At 46.8% G+C, this 22,595-nt stretch overlaps 2 protein-coding genes across 6 annotated transcripts in view; both read right to left on the bottom strand.

Annotated features, from left to right (window-relative positions):
• The window catches only part of PARVA (parvin alpha), a 171,388-nt gene extending 166,507 nt beyond the window's left edge, over positions 1 to 4,881 (bottom strand). Inside the window, exon 1 of the mRNA XM_046014533.1 lies at positions 4,597 to 4,881. Coding sequence (XP_045870489.1) covers positions 4,597 to 4,732 — 136 coding nt within the window. The 5' untranslated portion in view covers positions 4,733 to 4,881. The remainder of the gene's footprint in view (positions 1 to 4,596) is intronic.
• Positions 4,882 to 15,420: 10,539 nt separating this feature from the next.
• The window catches only part of MICAL2 (microtubule associated monooxygenase, calponin and LIM domain containing 2), a 213,885-nt gene continuing 206,710 nt past the window's right edge, over positions 15,421 to 22,595 (bottom strand). For all 5 annotated transcript variants that reach the window (XM_046015436.1, XM_046015434.1, XM_046015435.1 and 2 more), the window contains 2 exons: positions 22,475 to 22,548; positions 15,421 to 19,166 (listed from right to left, as the gene is read on the bottom strand). In XM_046015436.1, the coding sequence (XP_045871392.1) occupies positions 18,982 to 19,166; positions 22,475 to 22,548 (259 nt within the window). In that variant the 3' untranslated portion in view covers positions 15,421 to 18,981. The remainder of the gene's footprint in view (positions 19,167 to 22,474; positions 22,549 to 22,595) is intronic.

Raw genomic sequence — 22,595 nt, forward strand, 5'->3', positions numbered from 1 at the left:
AAAAGAAGTGACTAGGAGAAAAGTGAGGGAAAGCCATTAAGGCAACTCTTTAAAGACCTGCAGTCGAGTACCTTGAGAAGAAACCAGTGCCAGGAGATTTTCTTCAAATGGAAAAGATTTGAGCATATTTGCAGAATGTTAGGGGGTAGAGCGGCATGGAAGAGACGGAGGGTATGAGAGCAAAGGAATCCAGCTAAGCCAAGTCTGGGAGGGGGCAGAAATGAATGGCCTCACAAACAAGGGGACAAGGGACTTCTTTGTAAGGGACTAAGGCAGGCAAGGAGCGTAAGAGGAGGTGTAGATCCAGGGGAGCAAAGGGAAAATGAACAAGTTCATACTTGGGCCTCAGTTTTCTATTTCAAGGTGTGGGGAAGAGCTTGGGTGGTGAGGGTTTGAGGCGGCACTTTGGAAAATGAGAACGTACACCGACTCAGGGAAAAGAGAATTGCTCAGCAGGGCTCAGGGTTCCCCCCACTCCTGAAACCATTAATATGTTGCAGAGTTTGGGGAATCTTCCCCAGTTACACTGGAAGGGCAATGAGAACCACGGTGGTAAGTCCCAGTGTTCTTTTAAAATTATTAAGTTAAAGCCCTTATTGGATACTTTGGGCACCAGACAAAACGTCAAACTCTAAGGGATAATAAATAAATGGGTAAGTAATAGGAATAATCATTGCTGCTGACCCAGCTGAGGGCACTTCCAACTGGGAAATACAATTCCAGATGGTGTCCCTGGAAAGAGCAAGTCTTGAGGACAGATCTGGAGAAAGATGAAAGGTGACCCTTTGGGGCAAAGGACTCTGGAAGGCTGGTCTCAGGACCTATACCAGAGGGCTGCGTATAGCATAAAGGAGAGCTGGAACCACGAAAGAGAAGATCCACAGAACAAAAGCCACTTAACTACAACTCCTGACAATGGGCCCAGATATGCTAAAATGCTGAAATAGGGGGCGCCTGGGTGGCTCAGTTGGTTAAGCATCTGACTCTGGATTTCGGCTCTAGTCGCCATCTCTCCCTGCTGTAATCCGGCCCCACCTGGGGCTCCGCAGTCAGCGCAAGTCTGCTCCAGAGTCTCTCCCTCTGCCCCTCTCCCTGCTTGTGCACAAATGCTCACACTCGTCGCATTCTCTCTAATGGATAAATAAAATCTTCTAAAAAATGCTCAGATACGATAGAATAGAAACAGGAGTATCTGATGTACAAGGAAAAATCCCTAATTTCCAAAGGGACCAAAGCTGGGTTATAAGAGCTTCATAGGCATGAGCTCCTAGGCTAACTGCAGAATCTGTAGACTCTTCCAGAGTCCATAACAAAAAGACTATTCCAAATTTTAAAGACTATGTCAAATTGAGCTATCGATTTTAATAGCAACCATTCATTATTCATACCATGCTATGCATATTACATGCTTTATTCCCATTTTATAGATGAAGAAACAGAGGCTTCGAGAGATTAGGAAGTTGTCCTAAGTCATAGCAATAAATAAGGGGTTGGACCAGAAATCAAACCCAAGAGTGTCTGGTCCCAAAGACCATGCTTTTAACCTCTATTTTTTCTTTCTAAAGTTATTATTTTCTTATTGAAAACACAGGAGTGATGACTACTTTTAAAGCATTCTAGACTTATAAGTCATTCTATGATGTATGTAGCAGGCATTTGTAAAAAGATATTCTTACATGTATTATGTCTTTCCAATCTTAGTGTCCTTACAGTGGGACACAACAGGTGTCAAGTGAATGAATGGCAGTCCGTGGCCCAGGAGAACTCAATGCTCAAGGTCACGCTAGTGACCTTGAGGAATCATGTTCTAGAACACTAGTAGGGGAGAAGTAGGAGAAAGCTGTTTCTGCAAAGCACAGAGCTGTGAGTTTTTGCAGGATCCAGAGCAAGATCTAGGCGTACTCGTACTGAAGTGATGGATGGTGGGCCCTGGACAGGGAAAGCACTGATCACTGAGACCCAGCACACATACACACCGAGAGCCGGTCATTTCAGACCAACCCAGCTGCCTTCTTTGCGCTCACAGAACTGCCACCCACAGCGGCGAGCAGTTGGGGCTGAGCGGTGGTGGGCCCTGTAGAAGAAGCAAACTCACCACTTATATCACCTGCATTAGTTCATAGGCTGAATGACAAGAGTCAGGACTTAACAGTTAAGGATAGCAAGAGTAAGATCTTGCACCTATTTCTTTTTTTTTTTTTTTAAGATTTATTTATTTATTTATTTAACAGATAGAGATCACAAGTAGGCAGAGAGAGAGAGGGAGGGAAAAGCAGGCTCCCGGCAGAGCAGAGAGCCTGATGCGGGGCTCGATCCCAGGACCCTGGGATCATGACCCGAGCTGAAGGCAGAGGCTTTAACCCACTGAGCCACCCAGGCGCCCCGATCTTGCACCTATTTCAAAAACCCAACAGAGTAAATCTGAGACAGGGAAGGGAACGGTTCAGAAGCCACAAATATGAGACTGTTTTTAACTGAGCTGGTAGCCAGCTCAGTACGAGCTAACAGTGTGAGGTGGGCAACAGAATAAGGAGAAGCAATACTAGAACCTGGTGTCTGGGCTAGAACAAAGGAGGGGCCGGCCGGGTTCTAACCTGGGTGAGCTGGACTAGACTATGAGGCTATGTGGGTTTCTGAGCCGCTCACTTTGGAAGGGTCTGCTAGTTATCTTCGCTTCCTGCGCTCCCCACCATGATCGCTGCACTGCTCTGTGCCCTGAGGGAGCTGACCCCTACAGGTTGCCCTGTCCACATTCCTTCCCCCTGGGTCCAGTCAACAAGAGAATCAAGGGCAAGAAGAGAGAAGACACAGTCTCTCTTGTGCCACTGTCTCCCCGTTCCACCTCCCCATCACTGCCGGCCACTGTGTCTCTCTACAGCCACCGTTCCGTCAGGCACCCTCCCCCTTCCACAGTTGCAGCTCTCTGTGGGTTCCCCTTGGCTCCTCTTGTCCCTTCCGGTAAAAGCCTCCACTGGTCTGTCGCTAGGCCCTAGGTTCCTTACCATCCCTTCTGGCTTTGCTTACCCTTGCCCTCACCTCTGAAAATGGAGCCTTCATGACGGTATTTTCCAAATCCCAACTGAGCTGACCTTGTCCCTTGCAGGGCTCCCAAATGAAACTGAAGGGATAGGATGCCAGCAAGCCATAAAATCATGCCCATGAGGACCAACTATAAGAACAGAGGATGTTTGTTCTGGTGAAGGAAGACTCCAGGAAACAGGCTAATCCACTTGGAAAAAAAAAAAAAAAGTGAAGGGCTACGATCAGATTCATTCTTCTGGCTCCAGAGATATTCTCTCTCTCTAAGTGGAGACAAATTCTGTATTTTTATCACAAACTTTTCTAAAGAGTTAGCAAAGGTGGGCTGAGCACACCTGGTAGGTCAGGAGCTTCAGAAACTCTGAGCTGTTTAGTCCTAGCTAGAGAGCCCATACCAGGACTATAGCAGGAAAAAGTTAGAAGGGTAATTAAGGGCTTTCCAAGCCAGGATTTCATGATTTGCTACCAGCTATATACTACGCAGACGGTGGTTTACCAAAATAACCAAACCAGGAAAAACATTCTGGGACTGTGTTTCGCTGCTTCTCACTCCTTTGTGTTAAGCTGGGTAACACTCAGCAAGAAAGTTCTTTTTACACTAGAAGGTAACTCAGAAACACAGAACTCACTTTACATCGCAGCATCACAGCCTGCAAAAGCATTATTCCCAAACCAGCTAGCAGCCTCTGACAACTTTGAACCAAGCAACTTCTATCTACACATCACTAGAGCGTCTTCTGAGCTGTCACTTCATTTTTCAAACCAAAAACCAAGATGTCAACTCTGCCAATGAGACAAAGTATTTTACATGCAAATGGTCCTGGAAAAAAAACAAGATCACTTCCATTCACCCTTCTGGGGAAAAGAAAATGATTTTTACAAGACTCCTGAGTTCACAGAAGGGTCACAGCGCGATGCTGAGTGTATCTAATCCAGGCTTTTCCCTTGAGTAAGAGTTTGCCACTTATTACAGGGCCCGGCCGCTAGGAAAGCCACTCATTCATTCAACAAACATTAATAGCGCCCGGCTGGGCCCCGGGGGCGGACTCAAGATCCAGAGGCCAACTCTGCTTCTGAGGTTCCCTGGGGCCAGGAAACGAACTGATCTCAAAGGCCAACGAAGGCAACGAGCGAGAGTGCGGCGCCCAGGAAAGTTTCCGCAGGAACTTGGGGAACGCCAGCCTTCTGCCGCCGAGAGGGCGGGGGCGCGGGCCTTCCCGAGGACGCCGCCTCCGCCTGGGGGCCCAGCCGCCTCCCGCGGCTCTCGCCCCCAGCCCAGCGCTGGCGTCTCCGGGCCCCGGGTCGTCGCACCCCAGCGCCGCCCGGCCCTGGCGAGCAGCAACCCCCACCCCCGCCCCCGGCCACCCGGAGCTGGGCGGCGGCGACGAGCCGCGGGGCGCGCTCAGCCCCGGCCCCGCGTTCCGGGCAGCGCGCGCACAGCGCCGCCACGCGCCCCACCGCGCCGGGCATCCGCGGCGCGCTCCCGCTCGGCCCCGGAGCCCCGGCCCTCGGCCCTCAGCCCCGGCCCTGCCGCGCGCCAGGCCGGGCCGCACTCACCCTCCTTGGCTTTCTTCCTCCGGGCCAGCGTCCCTCCGAGTTTCCCCAAGAAGGAGTCATCTTTCTTCCGGGACGGGGGCGACTTGGGAGTGGGGGACTTGGGGACGGAGGGCGACTTCTGCGGGGACGTGGCCATGGCGGCGGAGCGGGCAGCCGCGCGCGGGCCGGCCGGGACGCGGAGCTGGCGCTGGGCGGGTGCGGCGGGACTGAGGCTGCGGCTTTCCAAACGGAAGCGGAATTATTCCAAGCATTTGAGGCAGCTCACGCTCGCCTTTCCCTTCCCTCTCTCTCTCCCTCGCGCCGCCCTCCGCCCTGGAAGGAGCTGCGCGCTCTGGGTCCTCGGCCGTTCGGGCCTGCACCCGCGCCCCTTGACTGCCCAGAGCGGGGAGGGTGCCCCCAAACTGCCCCCTTGCAGGCCATGCGGCCTCGTCTGTGTGTTTATGTGAGACCCTTCAGCCTGGGAGTGCTCCAGCCTGGAAGCCACCTTTTCCCCAGGCTCAGCACCCCACCCGGCACCGAATCTGGTGCAAAAAGGGGCTTCGGTGAAGCGACCTGCTGCTCTATCTCCCAGGGTCCCCGCCGACTGCTGGCTGGGGACCTTGCTCTTCCCCTGCATTTCTGCCTGTACAGTTGTTAGGCCATGTCTTGTGTCCACGAAAGAGCATGAGTCCGCTCCGGGAAAAGAGAGTGAACCAAAATGTGCTTAGGCATATGTCCATGTTGCTACGCTTTCCTATGGCGGTTAGCCTCTTCACCCCCATCCCAGGGTGAGAAGTTTGAAGTTCGTTAGAGCAGGGCTGAGGCTTTTTCTTACCAGTTTCTGGAAGCCCAATGGCTTGTACAAAGGAGGATCACACAAATGTTGGTGGAAGTTGAATGGGAAGGTACGACCACGGGCTCCTGTGAAACAACGCCGCACCCCAAACTTGGTTGCGTGAAAGCAACCAAACTCACTTGGGATAACGGAGTGGCACCAAACCCCCGATTGAAGGACTTGCTAGAAAGGATTAAAAGGCACGTTTTCTTGTGCTTGCCCCCCTTAAGTTTGGGCTCTCGGAGCTGTCTCTCCCCCTCACACAGCCCCCTTGGCAACTGTGTTTCCTCCAAGTAGCTACAGCTGGTTGACCTTGGGTGACCACCGGCCCCAAAGGGAGCAAATGTTTGACTGGAGAGCAGCCAATCAGATGATCTCAATAACGAATCAGAACTAAGTTAGAGACTGCTGTCAGAAGTCAGGCACTTAATGATGATCAGAAGACTCCATTACTGGAATGTTCGTTTTTAGCAGTAGGCAGGGGATCAGCAGAGAAACAAAACAAGGGAGCAAGGAAGTGGGTTCAAAAAGCCAGGTGGTCTGAATAACAGAAAGCCTCGAGGGAGTAGCTGCCTGGACCTTGAATCTCTGCCCAGTGCCCACTGCAGCTCCCCAGAGGGCCAACCGGTACTTCCTTCCTAGGACATGTTCCTAAAGCTTTAAATAACACATCCGCCTTCACTCCAACTAATCAGCAAACTGACAAGCGGTAATTCCTGAGAACAAAAATTTAACACACAAGACCACCAATAGATTCTCAGTGGAGTGTGTGTTCATTTTATCTTTGTGTGAGAGTCATAACCCTACCTTTTGGGTTTGTTTGTTTTTTTTTTTGAAAATTATACTTTTCTTTCTTTCCCATTATTATTATTATTATTATTATTATTATTATACTTTAACCGATGCCTCTTAACTAGCAGAAAGCAGGGAGGTCATGCCAACTGCTAAAATTTTCACCCAGGAGCAAGGAACGATTACGACACCCTCCCAACGCCAACCACCACCTTGATAAATCTTAAGGGGATATGGAGAAGCCAAAACAGACTATGTTTTACATCACTAATAATTCTTGTTCAGGATATTGGATACATAAACATATCTCCAACATCTGATCTCCAACCCTGTGAACTCCTGTCAGGGAATCAGGAGACACACAGCTCAATATCTATGTGATCGCCGGCAACTCTACTCACTTATCTGGGTCTCCATTTCTTCATCTACAAAATGAAGTGGAGGAACAGAATAGTGGTTCTCTAACCTGATTGTGCATCACAACTCCTCAGGGAGTCGGTAATAAACATTCACAGGCCCCATCTCTAGAAGTTCTGATTCAGTACATCTGGGGCGAAACCAAGGAATAGGTCTTTTTTCACCAGTTGCTGGTATCTGTAAGCAAGGCTGAAGTCCTAAATATGGTGCGATCAAAATTATACATGGAGATCTCTTAAATTTTGCTCCTGCATGCTTTTGCTTTCACAGCCCTCTTTGGTAATGTTTATGCACACTAAAGTTTGAGAGCACCTGAGCAAGACTACAAAAGAGGAACAGTCTTGGTTGTTGAAAGTTGGCTCTCAGAAAATACCAGCAAAATGAGCTGTGGAGAAGACCGAGCTTGAATTTATTGTAAACCATGATAAGGAGAGCCCTGCCTTGGCCAGGACTGGGTTGCATCTTCGCCTGGAGGAGGGCAAAGTGGCAGATATTTATAAGGTTTTGGAATCTGGCTTAAGGGAGGTTTTTTTTTTTTAATATTTATTTATTTGACAGACAGATCACAAGTAGGCAGAGAGGCAGGCAGAGAGAGAGGAGGAAGCAGGCTCCCTGTTGAGCAGAGAGCCCGATGTGGGGCTTGATCCCAGAATCCTGAGATCATGACCTGAGCTGAAGGCAGAGGCTTTGACCCACTGAGCCACCCAGGTGCCCAAGGGAGGTCTTTCAAAGAGGGGGTGCTTGTTTAATTTTGGCTAACGACCGTACTAGTTTAGGATTGGTAGGTAAAAGGCAGCTCTTTTAAAGAGTCTTGACTAAATAATGCTATTGCAAAGTTTAAAGGTTTTACGTTCATTTCAGTAAGGTTTGGGAGAAGGTCTTGAAAAGCATGATAAAGTTATTATTTTTTTTAAAGATTGGACTTATTTGAGAGAAAGAGCATGCAAGCAAGCAGGAATGGGAGTGGTGTGGGTGGGAGGCAGAGGGAGAAGCAGGCTCCCCACTAAGCAAGGAGCCCAACATGATGCTCAATCCCAGGACCCTGAGATCATGAACTGAGCCAAAGGCAGGTGCTCACAATAAAGTTATTTGTAACTCTTATCTTTCTGTGAAAGATATTTTTGGAATAGTTATGTTGATAAAGACAGTGAAATGGTGAAGTCCCATTAATGTAAACAGAACCTGTATGGGTATGAATGGTTTCCAGGGTCTACATATTTTGCAGATGTCTTGTTGACAAATCTTCCTGCCTGTGAAATAATTATCAATCTCTCTTGAGAGATTTCGGTTGGGGTATGAGCAGTGAGATATAAATCAGTGCCCCTCAAAGTTTAGTCTGAAAACCAGTGTTGATCAGCAAACAGTTATTGGTCCTCAATGACAGAAATACAGAAATTGAGGTTTAGAAACTTTTATAGGAATTTAGTCATGCAATTCTATATTTGTTTAGTATAATAAGAAAAACTGAAAGCTGCTATTTGTAATATCTTTTTTTTTTCTGGTAATTCTTTTTCTATTGTATTTTCCAAAAATGTTGGTCTGGGTTGAATTGTTCCTTGGCCTTAGATCATTTGGAAAGCACTGTTCCAACTGCTCCAGTGTGTTTACAGAGTTCAGACACTCTTTTCTGATGGTATGTGTTTATAGTCCTTATGGATATGATCTAGTTTCTGCTCAGAAGATTAAATGAGTTAATACACGAGAAGACATCTTACCCAGGGTCTGGCTGGGTAGAATCTAAAAGGTGCTTGGGGTGCCTGGGTGGCTCAGTGGTTTAAGCCGCTGCCTTCGGCTCAGGTCATGATCTCAGGGTCCTGGGATCGAGTCCCGCATCGGGCTCTCTGCTCAGCAGGGAGCCTGCTTCCCTCTCACTCTCTCTGCCTGCCTCTCTGCCTACTTGTGATCTCTCTCTGTCAAATAAATAAATAAAATCTTTAAAAAAAAAGGTGCTTAATCAAGGACACACTTCATGCTGTTCTTTGATAAGACGCAGAGAAGACCCTGCACCAGCCCCCTCACTGTATATTGGTATCTATAATAATAGCCCCACTGATGAGCTGCCCCTCTTGTGCTTGGTCATTGGTCTCGTCTTATCCAAGGGTTAATGATAAGAGCAGCTCGAAAATGAAATGTGTGTTGCTGTGAGACTCTACTGAATCTCTAGGTCAGTCTCTCCTTGAAATCTAGACTAGACATCCTGCCCTGGGAGGGCGTGAACCCAGGCTCCAGTCCTGGCTCAGTGGCTGAGTGACCCTGGATGAATGGCTGTCCTTTCTCTACTTCCATTTCTGGGAAATGGAATTGCTGGGGAAGTGAGGGCAGTGCTTACTAAAGCTAAAAATGTAACACACCGCTGATGATCCACAATTTCAATCTAGGTTAGACCCAAGAAGAATGAGTACATTTGTGCACTCTGATACATCTTCTAGAAAGTTCATGGCAGCACCATTCGAATGCCCATAAAGAGCTGAATCCATAAATAAATTGTGGTAGTCGCACAATGGAATGTTATACACCAAGGATAATGAACAATTTGCAACCACAAGGAGCAGCAGAAATGGAGCTCACAATATTGAGTGAAAAAGGATCAGATGCACCAAAAAGATCATTCTATTCGTATAATCAATTCTATTCGTATAAAGTTCAAAAACAGACTAATGTCTGATGTTACAAGTCAGGATAATGATGAGCCTTGGGAGAGGTGGTGACCAGAACGGGGCAGTGTGGGTGGGAAGGCATGAGGGGAGGCTATGGACTGGTAGTGTTCTTTTTCTTGATCTGGGGACAGGTTGCACAGGTGTATTCACTTTGGAAATTCATGGAGTGTGCACTTAATAATTTCAACAATTTTCTATATGTATGTGGTTCTTCAATATACAATGATGGCACCGCCTGCCCTGTAGGGTCCCTTTCATCTCCATGGTCTCCTTCTCCAACTCCCTGGGGTGGCCCACATCACTCAAAATTCCATTGGTCTTAAACTAGGTCTCTTCTGTCCCCAGACCTTCCCTTAGGAGTTTCGAGTGGAACATGTGCTGTTCTCACCCACCCAGCATTGTTCCCATCCTGGGTCTTTCATCTTCCCTCAGTGATTCCCATGGTGGGGCGGTGGGGGGGGGGGGCATGTAATTTATAAAGCAGGAGCAGGTAATGGCGAAGGTTGGGGGTTCGAACTGCCATTCTGCAGTCAAGAATCTGTGCCGTTTTGTGCAAGTGACATCACATCTCTGTGCCTCAGGTTTCTATCATAACGTGAAAAACTGAGCCCTTGCCTCATAAGGTTGTTGGGAGGATCAAGAGAGTGTAAATAAACTACATTGTTCAGTGCCTAGCAGATAACAAGTCTTAGCTCAACGAAGCGTTGATTATTACATTTCATCGGAGACCCATAAATGATATCATTACCTCCGCTTTACAGGTGAGTAACTTAAAACTCGAGGAGTTTAAATAACTTGCTTCACAGCACATAGCCAATAACTGAGAGATTAATACCATAGCCTTTAGAATCTCTTCACCCAAATATCTATAGAAACGACAATTTTCAGCTGGGCTGTGGTTCCTCAGAATAAAGACTGTATCTTCCAGCTAGGTGCAGTCGCATGACTAAACTTTGACCAAGGGGATGCGACCAAATGTGTTACGTGACAGCTTCCAGGAATCCTGACACATAGATGGGGAAGGGGCGTTCAGTTTCTCATGTCATCAGACTACATACCATGTGCCAAGCCTCCCACGGAGAACAACTGGAAAAGATTGACACTGAGTGTAAAGTGAGTCTTCTTGAGAGCACCGGAAAGCTAATAATGCTTATGGGGCCACAGTCTCGGAGAAGAAGGGACGGAAGAGAGGCGAGCCCATCGCTTGGGACTACTTTCAACCAGTTTGAGAAGAGACAGCTGGGAAGCTGGGAGGTTGAGTAGTGCAGGTGCCAACCTCACAAGGATAAGCAGACAAATGCCCAGAGGTCACCAAACCAGGAACCCCCAGGAACCTCCCCCTGCTTGCTTTAATTTGCGACTTGAAAAGGCTGTCCTTTGGTAGACAAAGAGAAAATAAAGGCGTTTACATTAAAAAGCACAACTGAGAAAAATTGTCAATAGCGGACCCAAACTGAAATAAAGTGTATGACATAAAGAAAATCATTCCAGATGGAAGCCTGGTGACACGTGGGGGAAGAAAGCACAAATAAAAAACAAATAAGTTCAAAAGGATATTAACCAAATAAAATAATCATAATGTCTTATAGGGTTTAAAAATATAGAAATCGAATTATAATACACAGAAGCGAAATCATTTCAATCGGGAAGTGAATAAATGTTAGAGTTCCAAGGTCCAGGCACTATCTGGGAAGGAGTAAAGGTAACAATTTATATTGGACTTTGATAAATCAAGCAATTGTGTTGCAGCCTGTAGGGTAATCATGAAAGAATAGTGAAGGAGTAACTATTACTGGTAAACAATGGAGAGAAAATTGGAGTCTGCTCCATTCAGACAGATTTCATAAATCGTATTTGTGATCTGCACCTGTCATATTTAAGCAGCTTGTCTTTTGCATTCTGTTTCCTTTTTCTTTTGCTGTGTTACTTTTTGTTGTTGTTGTTGTTGTATAGATTATCCTGAATACAGAGGTAACACAAGCATCTCAAATTAAGCTGAAGTCAAACTGGAAGAGGTTTTCACTGAGGAAAGTTGTACATTTCCCAAACATGAATACCATCTGTTATGGGTTGAGTTGTGTCCCCTCAAAATATATTGAAACCCTAACCCCAGAACCTCAAAATGTGACCTTATTTGGCAACAGAGTCATTGCAGATGCCCTTAGTTCTGTTAAAATAGGATGTCAGGCAAACTGGATGAGAATGGGCTCCCAATCCAGTAAAACTAATGTTCTTGACAGAGGAAAATTTGAGTACAAACATGCACAGAAGAAAGATGACGTGAAGACACACAGAAGACAGACAGCCACTGAGATTATGCTGCCATAAGCCAAGGGATGCTTGGGCAGGCTTAGAAGGAAGCATTGCAGGGAACACACCTTCATTTTGGACTTTTAGCTTAGAGAACTGTAAGAGATCACATTTCTGTTATGTTAAGCCATCCAGCTTCTGGTCCTTTGTTATGGCTGCCTACCAAAATAATACACGTCTAAGGGACAAAGGTCTCTTAGATCATGAAGAGGGTTCTACAAAGGGTCTGGATCTTAATTAATAATCAGAGTTGTCTGACCACATCAAAGTGGTGGGGGCTGGTTGCAGTGGGGGGTGGGGGTGGGCAGGGGTGCTGGTGGTGAAGAGAAGCCAGCCAGAGCCTCCTGGGGACTTCTTTGATCACTGAAAGCGAAGAGCTCTCCGGATGAAAAGAATGTGTGAGAGATAAAATGGCTCTGGAGTGGGACTCTTAAGTAAGAACTCTTAAGGGAGTGCCTCTTGGGAACTCTGGGGTATTAGCAGTGGCCTCTGAAGGCCAGGCTGCCAGCGAGCATGTCCTTCAAGAGTGCTGCTTGCATGGGCTAAGGCAGCCAGATGGCAGGGTGGGAGTGGCCGAGCGAGCAAAGCGCTCAGGGCAGGGAAAGTTGAAAGACCTAGGCCTTGGTTTGTGACAGGGGAACTGAGGGTGGGGTGTTGTCCAGGATCACACAGGATGATGCCATTCAAATGGCTGGTGATCCAGCCATGGCAGAATGTGTCCCAAGATCTTTGAGACAGGTGACCTGCTTACCCATCCTTTAAGAGCCCAGTAATGAACTGTAGACTTTAGTGGGGGATTCATCACCTGAGCATGGTAACTGAGGGCCAACTGCATGCAGAGACGGAGCTCTAAAATCAGTGGCTGCCACTTGAGTGGTCTAACAGAGCACTGGAGAACACTCTAGATGAACAGCAAAAGGGGCAGAGCTTGTAAGCAGAGAAAGGAGCAGTGATCAGACACTTCAGACACAGCTAGACAAGAATTCCTGGAGTCCCAGTGATTCTGTTTGTGTGTGGTCTGTGTCACAGGCCACGAATATTACTCCCAAATCTCCCCTACCCTTTCCCATACAGGTGTGATTGGAGGAGCAAGGTCACGGTTGTCACGGTTGTAGTCGGTTATAATCCACCTTCCTCCCACACCTGCCTCCAGACTCCTGTGGCCTGGAGGAACAACTCTCCACTCCCATCTTCGCTTGGGATGTTTCCTTGTAGGGAGGAAGGTGATAAATATTATATCCAGCCATAAGCTGGAAGCCAGTCACCATGGCTAGATGGTGTTTTCAGGGTGTACTTGAGAAACCATTGGCCAAAGAAGTCAGCAGAGCCCCGCTCGGAGACACAGAGTCCCAAAAGGGAGGTGATGATGCTCTGGGAAGTGTGGTCCCTGGCCTAGCTTACAATTTCTACCTCCTCTCGTGGGAACTGCCCCCATTCTTCCCTGTTCTGCTGAGATTTGAGACGTCGTTTTCTGCTTCTGCTGTTGGGATTAGAAAAGTTCAAGATTCACCATGGCCATTCCCATTTTAAAAACTGGAGCCTAGGTACAGCAGACAGACTCTTGCAAGGAACCTGGGAGGGAGGGAGGAAGGGAGGCAGGGTCAGCTCCATTTCAAAGATGAAGACATCCAGGCATAATCGAGGTGTCCAGTGAGCAAAGGCAGAACTGGAACTTGAGCCCTGAAATAGAGACTCTTAGCTCCAGTTACCGTGTCTGGAATGTTGTGTTTTTCTTGAGCTATCTTTTCAGATCACACACTTACGGTGTTGGGACTACTATACATAAACACACATGCATTTCTCCCAAACTCTTATGGGAACATTTTCAATTATTCTGGGGACGGGGAAGCAACTAAATTCAGATGTATTCCAACCTATGGCCCCAATAACAGGTTATCTGGTTCCATTTCACCCAGGACCATGAGTGCTGTTTTCTGGTGATTTCTGTCCTACTCCTTTCTATCTGCATGATCTAAGGGCCTACAAAAACTAGCTGGTCCCCAAGACACTCCATCTGTCCTCACCTTCTCCCATCCCTTCAGTGCTATGTTCTTGCTTCCCAACCCTTGGGACCTGGGATTTGATGGTGTCATGCCATGCTTCTCTATTTGGGGCCAAAAGGTGCCCTAGAGGTCCCTGGCAGTGTGTCAGGGGTGTTTGGTAACCTGGGATAAACAAGATATATCTTCCAAGAGTATCATGCTTATTGAAAGATTTTTGTGAGGGGTGGTGTAGGTTAGGTAACTTACCTGTTCTAGAAGATTGTTCTCATGTTAGAGTATAGCTAGATGCAGGTTGGAAGGAAACACAAAGCACACCAAAGGGGTGGCTTGGGCTTCCATGCCCAGTTTCCCCTGAACAGGGCTGGGTACTGAGCTGCTGGGGGAGAGTGACAATGGGAACCAATCTAGGAAAGGAAGGGAAGGAACAGGTAAACAGCAGGTGCAGGTCTGGGTGAGGACACAGGGTAAGGCTGTACAGCCTGGTGGTCGAGGGCCCAGGTTCTGGAGGCCGACATCTGGGTCTAGCCCTAGTTTCACTCCTGCGTACCTGGATGACCAGGTCAACTGTGCCTCTGTAGCTCAGTCTTATCCTCAGAATGGGTTATCTGAAGGATTTTGCTTCCAAGATTAAATGGAATAATGCACTCACAGAGCTTATTATAGCACCTGGCGGGTGAGGTGAGCTGAATTCACAGTATCCAGCACCACGATCAGGGTCTGAGGGCTCCTCAGGAGGAGCCCTGACAGCATTGGTTGGGCTTTTCATTTTTCTGGAAACAAGCTGGGAGAGGGAGTGAGCATGACACTCCCACGCATGCCTGGAAAACTGAGGACTGGTGAGTTGCAGCGAACAGGCCAGCTAAATGTTGAGAGTCTGTGGCTCTGAGAGCCAGAGGAGGGCAGATGAGCCCCACCACCAGCACAAGAACATTTGTAAAGTGCCATCAAAAGTGTCTGGCCTTAGCTGCTGCTTCCCCTGCTGCCGAAATGTTAGCGCTTGCAAAATAGGGGCTCTTATCTGCAGTTATGTTTACTTTTTGTTAATATTCAATGGGAAAAAGTAGATCATAGCAAATATTCCATCAGCAGACAAAGCTTTTCAACAATGGGGAAACTCAGTGTGAAATGCTGGGGACTGGCCACTTGGTTAACCTGATGTGGCAATTCTGGAGGATCAGGCTGCCACATTTCATGAAAATTTGCATGCACTGGGATTAAGAACAGAAACAAATAAACTCCGTCTTGAAAGTATGCATTGAAGAAAGAGGCCAATTCGGTGCAGGCGGGAGCATTCCTGCTGAGCGAAGGTAATACAAAATCAGGCCGGGCCAGGTGAGAAGGTAAGAGGAACCGGGAGGTGGAGCAAGGATTGGCTCCTTATCTCCCCCTCCCCAGCTCTGAGGGTCACTTTCTTTGCTGGAACAAAAGACCCGAGGCAATTCACTCCTCTTCCCATTCCATTCTTTTTTTTTTTTTTTTAAAGATTTTATTTATTTATTTGACAGAGAGAAATCACAAGAGAGGCAGGCAGAGAGAGAGGAAGGGAAGCAGGGTCTCCACCGAGCAGAGAGCCTGATGCGGGACTCGATCCCAGGACCCTGAGATCATGACCTGAGCTGAAGGCAGTGGCTTAACCCACTGAGCCACCCAGGCGCCCCTTCCCATTCCATTCTGATCTGCTGTCCAGGTAAGTCCTTCCAGGTGCCCCAGTGGGAATAAAGCATCCAGCTGTTAATTCACAGACTCCCCCGTGAAATCAAAGCTTTGTGGAATGGATGCTGCCCTCAGAAGTGCCAGACCAAGCCCACATGAAAACGTTGTGATTGCTTTAACAGAAAACCATTTATTTTTGGTTCATTTCAGTATTTATAGCAGCGTACATGTAACGCTTTTCAGTCCACATGAATAGTTTCCAATGCTTGGAGCAAATTAATCTTTTACAAGCTACTCAGCAGTGAGGTTAGAAGATAAACAGTAGGTGAGATAGTGCACGCTCCCCTGTATGTGAACCTTCCTATTACAGTAAACGCCATTCGAGCTCACCACGTCCAATGACTGCCACTCTTTCTGTTCGTGTGGCAGCCCCCACTGTCCCCTGCCACCTCTGCCCTGCTGAGGCACTTCTCTGATCAGCCACCTGGGTGGGACTTACTGCCATTTTCAGTTTGGAAGGAAAAGCCCGTAAATCTGCTTCCTGGGAAGACAGACATTGCTGAATTGTCATTTGCCTCCAATGCAGAAAACATCAATTTCATTGCAGCTCATCAGAGTTGGAAACACCTGCCACTTCCTTTCTCGGTTGCAATTAACATGCTGCATCTCAGCATTGATTGATTCCAAGCAGCCTGACACTGCCCAAGTCAAGGTTTAAAGGAAACGGTACAAGCTGATATTACTTTTCACAGTTGTAGAAACGAACTTATTTTTATTGCCCCAGGAGTGCTGAGGTTGCTGGGGTTTAAAGTCCTTATGCTTGAGACAAATGTGAGTAGACTAGGCTGATGCTTATAATAAAAATAGTTATCTTTGTATTTATTTGGGAGTGGTACTTGTTTATCTTTGCATTTATTTGTGAGTGGAGTGGAGGACGAATATTCTTCCCTCATGCCAGTATCTGCTCAGGGCTGCATGACCCCACAGGCAATCAGAGAATGTTTGTTAAACACATAGATCAACCAACGAATGGTTTGGGATAGCAAGCTTAAGAACTGTCCTCTCCGTCCCTCTTATGTTAAATCCTTACCTTGCAACCATTGTGAGCCCTTTAGTTTAACTTAGAAGCTGTGTGAGACTGTCTCTAACACATGACCCAAGGCTGGGCCTTTATGTCTCATCCAGAGTCCTACGTTGTCCTGCTTTGATCACGAGTGCTCTTTTATGGGACAGAAGAAGTTGTTTTCATCATAATCCTTCCTACCCGTATTGCGTTAAAAAAAAATCTTTAAAATGTACAGTATTTTACATTTTGAGGGTCTTACAACATTCTTTATTTGTGAATAAGGAATGGAACTATGGAAAATAATTCAACAGCCACATTATTTGTGTCCTTTTGGAAGTGTTCGTTGAAACTGTTATGTACCGCCAAGCTGAAAGCCGTGGTAAGCTGTTACATATGAGGTTTATGTTCCAACTTGGCCAGATAAGACTCAGCTTTAAACTACAGAACAGTCTGCGGAAGAGAAAGTGAACAAATTGCTTCCCTCGTCTATTACAGAAGACGAGGGCCAAGAAACACCTTCTTTCTTGGCCCTCTTGGGAGAACCTTTCTTTTAGATGAAAATAGAACAAATTAAAATAAGTGGCAATTAATTCTTTTTATAACAACAACCCAGACACTATACATGTGAGCAGCCTCTGTGAAATGAAAGCACTGCTTTCATGTAACTGACAGAAAAGACTGGGTTTGGATATTTCTAAACATTCTAGAATAAAAACCGAAGTGCTATATCTCTCTTCTTTAAATGAATTAAAATTCCTGAGTATTCATAGTCTTACCTTTAAATACCTAAAGACTGAAAATATTGTTTCAACTACCTCTATAAATCTTTAATACTCTGCAACTTACTGTCCCCAACAACTGGGTTTTTTGTCTGTTAAATAGCTTATATACCAATATCTTAGTGCCCGTAGCATAACACAGGAAAACCAGAAATAGGAGGAAATCCTATTAGCAATTTCCACCAAATATATAAATAAATAAGAATAAATAGCCATAAATGGCACAGTTTTGATAGCTCGATGCCTGCACACATTCCCTCATAGAAGAATTCATGCACTAGAAGACCTGATTCTTTTTTTAAAGAAAGGAAAAAGGAAGAGGAGGGAAGGAGAGAAGATAGGAAAAGAGAACTGCAACCTTTGGAATTTGGTATGCCATGGAAAGTTTCCATTTAACACCTCCCCAAGGGTGGGTGGGCTTGGGAAACCCAGTTACATTTCTAATTTCTGGCTTGTCAGCTGGCCAGATTGGCATGTGTGGACAGCATCTCAGACAGACGTGGTTCACGGTCAACTTGCATTGAGGAGAGTTGGGTCTCTGGTCAGAGTCAACTGTCCCAAAGCACCTTCTGTTCAGTGACCCATTTACACACTTGCAGAAATGAGAGAGGCCAGATACATAACAAAGACTTCCTCAGTCTGTCTCTTGTCAGTGACAGACTGAATCTTCAAAGAATCCCATTGAGGGAAAACAATCAATCAATTTGTGAGAACAGATCACTATGTAAAACATGGTTCGCATGGGACCTGGCAGAAGGGCCCAGGAATCCCCCGTCAGTGCACAAAACTCCATCTCTTGGCTTTCTTTTCACATTGAAAATGTCATTTAAAAAATCCACGACCCAGTCTGGGATTTGGTCCCTGCATTTGATAAATGGGGTCACGGCACTCAGCTACCTGGGGGAAGTCGGAAGTGATTTCGTCCTTGTCTGGTGGAGTTCTGAGGGGATCCCTGGAGAAAGTGTTGGAGATGCTTGTCTTTGGACCCGAGAAGACCGCTTTCAGGAAGCATCCTCACGTTGGATCTCTAGTGGGTGTGTTTTTGGTAGCAGCACCTCAATGACACTTTATCAACAAGTGAGTTTCCCTTTTGCCATCACCAATAGCCATATAAGAAAAGCAATGGAAAACTATTCATCTTTTAGAAATGCTTTTCACTATGTTCCAGGGGCAGCGTTTTCTTTCCTTTTCTCTTTCCTTTTTTTTTCTTTTTTTTTTTTTTAAACAAAATTAAGGCTCAAATGTTGTCTTCAACTCTCATTGCTTATGTATATTATATTAAGGCTTACAAATACAACTGGTAAATTAAATCCAGGATTGAATTAACACCTGCTATATGAGTTATTTGCTTTATGTAACCAGTAATCTCAAGGTTTCTCCTTTTTTCTCTGGAAACACAATTTAAATATTAACCTAATCTTTCAAACTGCGGCTGCTTCTTTCTGACATTTGGAAACCGGTCATCCATGCAAAAAAAAAAAAAAAAGGCAAATATGGATATATTAATGAAAAGGCAGCTTCTTAAAAAACCTGGAGATGTGTAACTCAATGAATTGGGAAGATAAATGGTAAAGGCAGCAGGAAAGTCGATCTCTGCGTCCCTTTCTCAGGAAAACAATGCTGGTCATCTGCCAAGGTCACCTCCAGTGTGAGACCTGCCAGAGGGACTGCTGATCTCATAACAGTCTTTGTATTTTCTTCATTAGACTCTCTGGAAGGGTCTTGGGCAACTGTACTCCAGATGGGAGAATTTTAATGTTTAAGAAAAGATAGCAATAGGGCATCACTTAAGTTCCAGGTACCCCAGATCCTGCCAAAGGAATTGTGAGTGCATGGGGTGATCCTGGCCCCATCCGCCCTCAGCCAGCATCCAGGGGGCGCCCCTTGGGCCTGCTCACGTCCTGCTCAGCTGACAGCCCCTGGAGAATATGAAGCTTTCAAAGTGCTGGTCTTCAGCCTTTTCTTTTATGCGCTGCTCCTCTAAGGAGTCCACGAGTCTGTCCCTTTGTTCAATCACTTGCATCATCTCGCTGAATATTTCTCGCTCCTCGTTCAGATCATTCTCATCTTTCTGGCTCTCTAAAAAACAAAAAAGGAAAAGCATGAGACCTCAGGTAACATTTGGCCCAGGGAGAGAGCTCTTGGCGTGGACGTTTCTTGATTGTTTTGGACTTGTTTCTGCCTTTTAATTTCCACGGAGAAAACAAGGAAATGAATTTAACACCAGGGAACTGTTCTTGAAGCCACAGATTCGCAAGGAGGGTGCTCTGCGCCGCAGTCAGCTCAGTTTTCATCCTGGGGCTACGGATAAAGCAACAGGGGGAAATCCCTTTGTGAGCGAAAGAGTATCCGCCAAGCCCGACCTAGTCCTCCAGCCTCTCCTCCCCCACAAAAAAGAAACCAGCCAAACAACAAAAAGGCTGTTTTCCCTAAACATGTCTGAACTGCAGCAAAGAAATCTACGTGCAAAGTTCTGAGTAAACCATCTGCATCAGCAGCTACAATTTAATGCGGAGAATCCTTTTCTTCATGTGTAGTTCATGACAAATTGTAGCCTTTGAGTGGAGACCAAGCAGGAGCAAAGCAAGACTCTGGTTGGCCAATGGGACCGTGTCTCCAGCCTGTGACTATGTTTTCCCTTTTGCCTTCAGAGCACAAGAGCTTCTTCCTAGTTGGCCTGATGCCTCCAATTGCCTGGGGGATATGAGATGGTTGCAAAAGGAAAGGAAAGAGTAAGAAACAGGTAGTAATGGCTTTCCGACAGTCAAAAGAGTTGTTAAGGCAGATGGAAGTCTTGTCATCCAGACTACTGCCGTGGGAGAGGACATTATATTAAATACCTTCGCCCCTTCCCTTCAGCAAACTGGGAACTAGGCAGTGAGCCCGATCCTGGAGCAGCCAAGGGCCTCGGTTTCTCGCAACGGGATTTGTTCTGAGGACAGGGCCAGGAAGAAGGTATACATGACAAAAGGGAGACGGAGAAGCATCATTCCCTTTCCACCTCATGTTTTATGGGAGAGAGAAGAGAAGCAGAGGATGAGAGCCCAGTGCTCCAGCCTCTCTCTTCTGGGCCAAGAAATGTCACACCATTTGATGGGAACACTGGGGGCCGACGGATTCTTACCCTGCCCCTTGGATGGAATTCTGGGAAGAAGACGGCTGGAAGGGCGCCTCATGTATGAACACGGGGCAGTACACTGCGGTTGTGCAGAGAAGGGTCTGAGTCTGGCTTTCCAGCTCTCCATCTGCTGTGTATGGCCCAGGTGGGACCCAGAAGTGCCCACCAGCCCCGGAGCCATCAAAGTTAGCTGTTCAATAGGCCTCCAAGAGGGCTTCCCCATGTTGAGGAGTGATATGGTCCCACAGCGGAGACGTGTGGCCAAGTTGAATGGAGGAGGTGCTGAGGTGAGGCCGAGTAACCCAGGGAAGGCCACCAGGCTCCAGGCACACCGAGGAGGGCCCAGGCTAGGGCGGATGCCAGCCACGCTCCTTAGCTGCAAATGCCAGCAGAGAGAATGGCAGCCCGATGACCGGACAGCCGTGTGGGGGCTCAGCCAGTCAAAGCAACCAGTACAGATAGCTAATGCCTCAAATTCACACAAACCTGCCTCGAGCTTCCCTGGCCTCAGGGAGAAGAACAGAAAGAAAAGGTTGCCATCTCCAAGACTGAGCATTTTCATCCCAAAGAGACTGAGCTCTTCCTACACGGACTGTCTAAATTATTCCATCAGACTGAGTTTACTAGAGAGGGATACATGTCTTTTCTTTTCTTTCTTGCTAACTAGGGGGATAAAGCTTTTATGGAAGATGAGCTCAGGTATAGTCAAAATGAAGAAGCTTTTTGGGGGGGGGGGCAGTATACCTGAGAGGAGTGAAGAGATGTATGATCCTCGCTCCTCATGAAAAATTTAAAAAAAAAAGAAAACTCAAAGGCGGCTCATGGGGTCTGTTGGTGGTATTTGTTTTGCCACCCTGAAATGGAGCAAATTGAAATTTTTATTAAATGTATAAATCAGATATTATGTTGTATGTTTTGTTCATCTAGATATATCCTAGTGTTGGTCCTTATTTGATAATCAAGCAGAAACAACTTCTCTCTCTCAAAGTCGGGTTCTCATCAGGGGACTCATCTGAGTCCATCTGACACATACGAATGACGTATACTAATTTTATCTATTCTGTATAGTGAGTGCAGCCCTGTAAGGATTTTGCTAGAAAAAGAATTTTTTGCTATGAAGAAAGTCCACAGATCACTACTACGTGGGAAAGAGCAGGTGCCCCTGAGTCTGTGGTGGTTTGTTCCAGAACCTTAGCCCCCTTACCACTTATCTCGCGCATGCCAAGCGTGCTGAGATTTGGTTTCTAAACTGTAAAATGGGGATAAAATGCCTAAGTAAAAATAACCATGATGATGACTAATATTTACTAATATCCAATATTTACTAGGTGCTTGCCCTGTACCAGGCAACCCCATAGGGAGGTGCCTTGTTTGGGCCATGAGGTATAAAGAAATCATTGAACTTGTCCTTTCAGACCTAGGTCTAAGGCACAAACAGTGAATACGCCTGGCGTGCTAGAGCCAATGAACACATAATCAAGACAGCAAGTCAACTGAATTTATTTCCACTCTCCCTCCTTCGTGGTGGAGATCATTTTCTCACGTGGGCCCTGGCCTGGCCCACAGTGGGGAGGCTGTTTCTGGTACCACGTCTAGTGCCCCGCAGAACGAGGCCTGCCTTCCTCAGGCACCTGTGTCCTGGCCCTCATTTCGGTGTATGACAATCCCCTGTCTGCACGTTGGCTTCTCCAGGGAGATCCCAGGGCAGGGGAGCTCTTCTTCTTCTTCTTTTTTTTTTTTATAAACATATAATGTATTTTTATCCCCAGGGGTACAGGTCTGTGAATCGCCAGGTTTACACACTTCACAGCACTCACCATAGCACATACCCTCCCCAATGTCCATAACCCCCTCCCCCTCTCCCAAGCCCACCTCCCCTCAGCAACCCCCAGTGTGTTTTGTGAGATTAAGAGTCATTTATGGTTTGTCTCCCTCAGGGGAGCTCTTCTTCATGTACCAGGCCCACACTAGACTCTCAGCAAATATTTCTAAACTGAATAGAGGGGGGAGTGAATGAACGATTTTGTTCTCTTAGCTGGTGCGACAGAGTCCAATGCTGCCCTCATAGACCAGGTGAACGAAGCCAGCGAGAGCGTCTCGCTGGGCAGCCGGTGGGCTTCCCCCTCTCCAGCCTCTCCCTCTGCCTCCAGGCTGCTCACACAAGGTGGGAAGAGTGCCCTGCGTTGGGATTTGGGGCGTGCTCTGTGCAAGTGCCTTTCCAGGGGAAAATATCCTTCACAGGGGCCCAAACACATATTCCTGTACTCACCCTCCTTGAGCATTTTCTGTCTTAATTTCTGTTCCAGTCTGCTTTGATGATCTTCCAATTCTAATTCTTGAGCCCTGGGGGTAAGAAAATGTTCACACCTTGTAAATACTGAAGATCTGCC

This window comes from Meles meles, chromosome 8, assembly GCF_922984935.1.
Source record: "Meles meles chromosome 8, mMelMel3.1 paternal haplotype, whole genome shotgun sequence".
Classification (NCBI taxonomy): Eukaryota; Metazoa; Chordata; class Mammalia; order Carnivora; family Mustelidae; genus Meles; species Meles meles.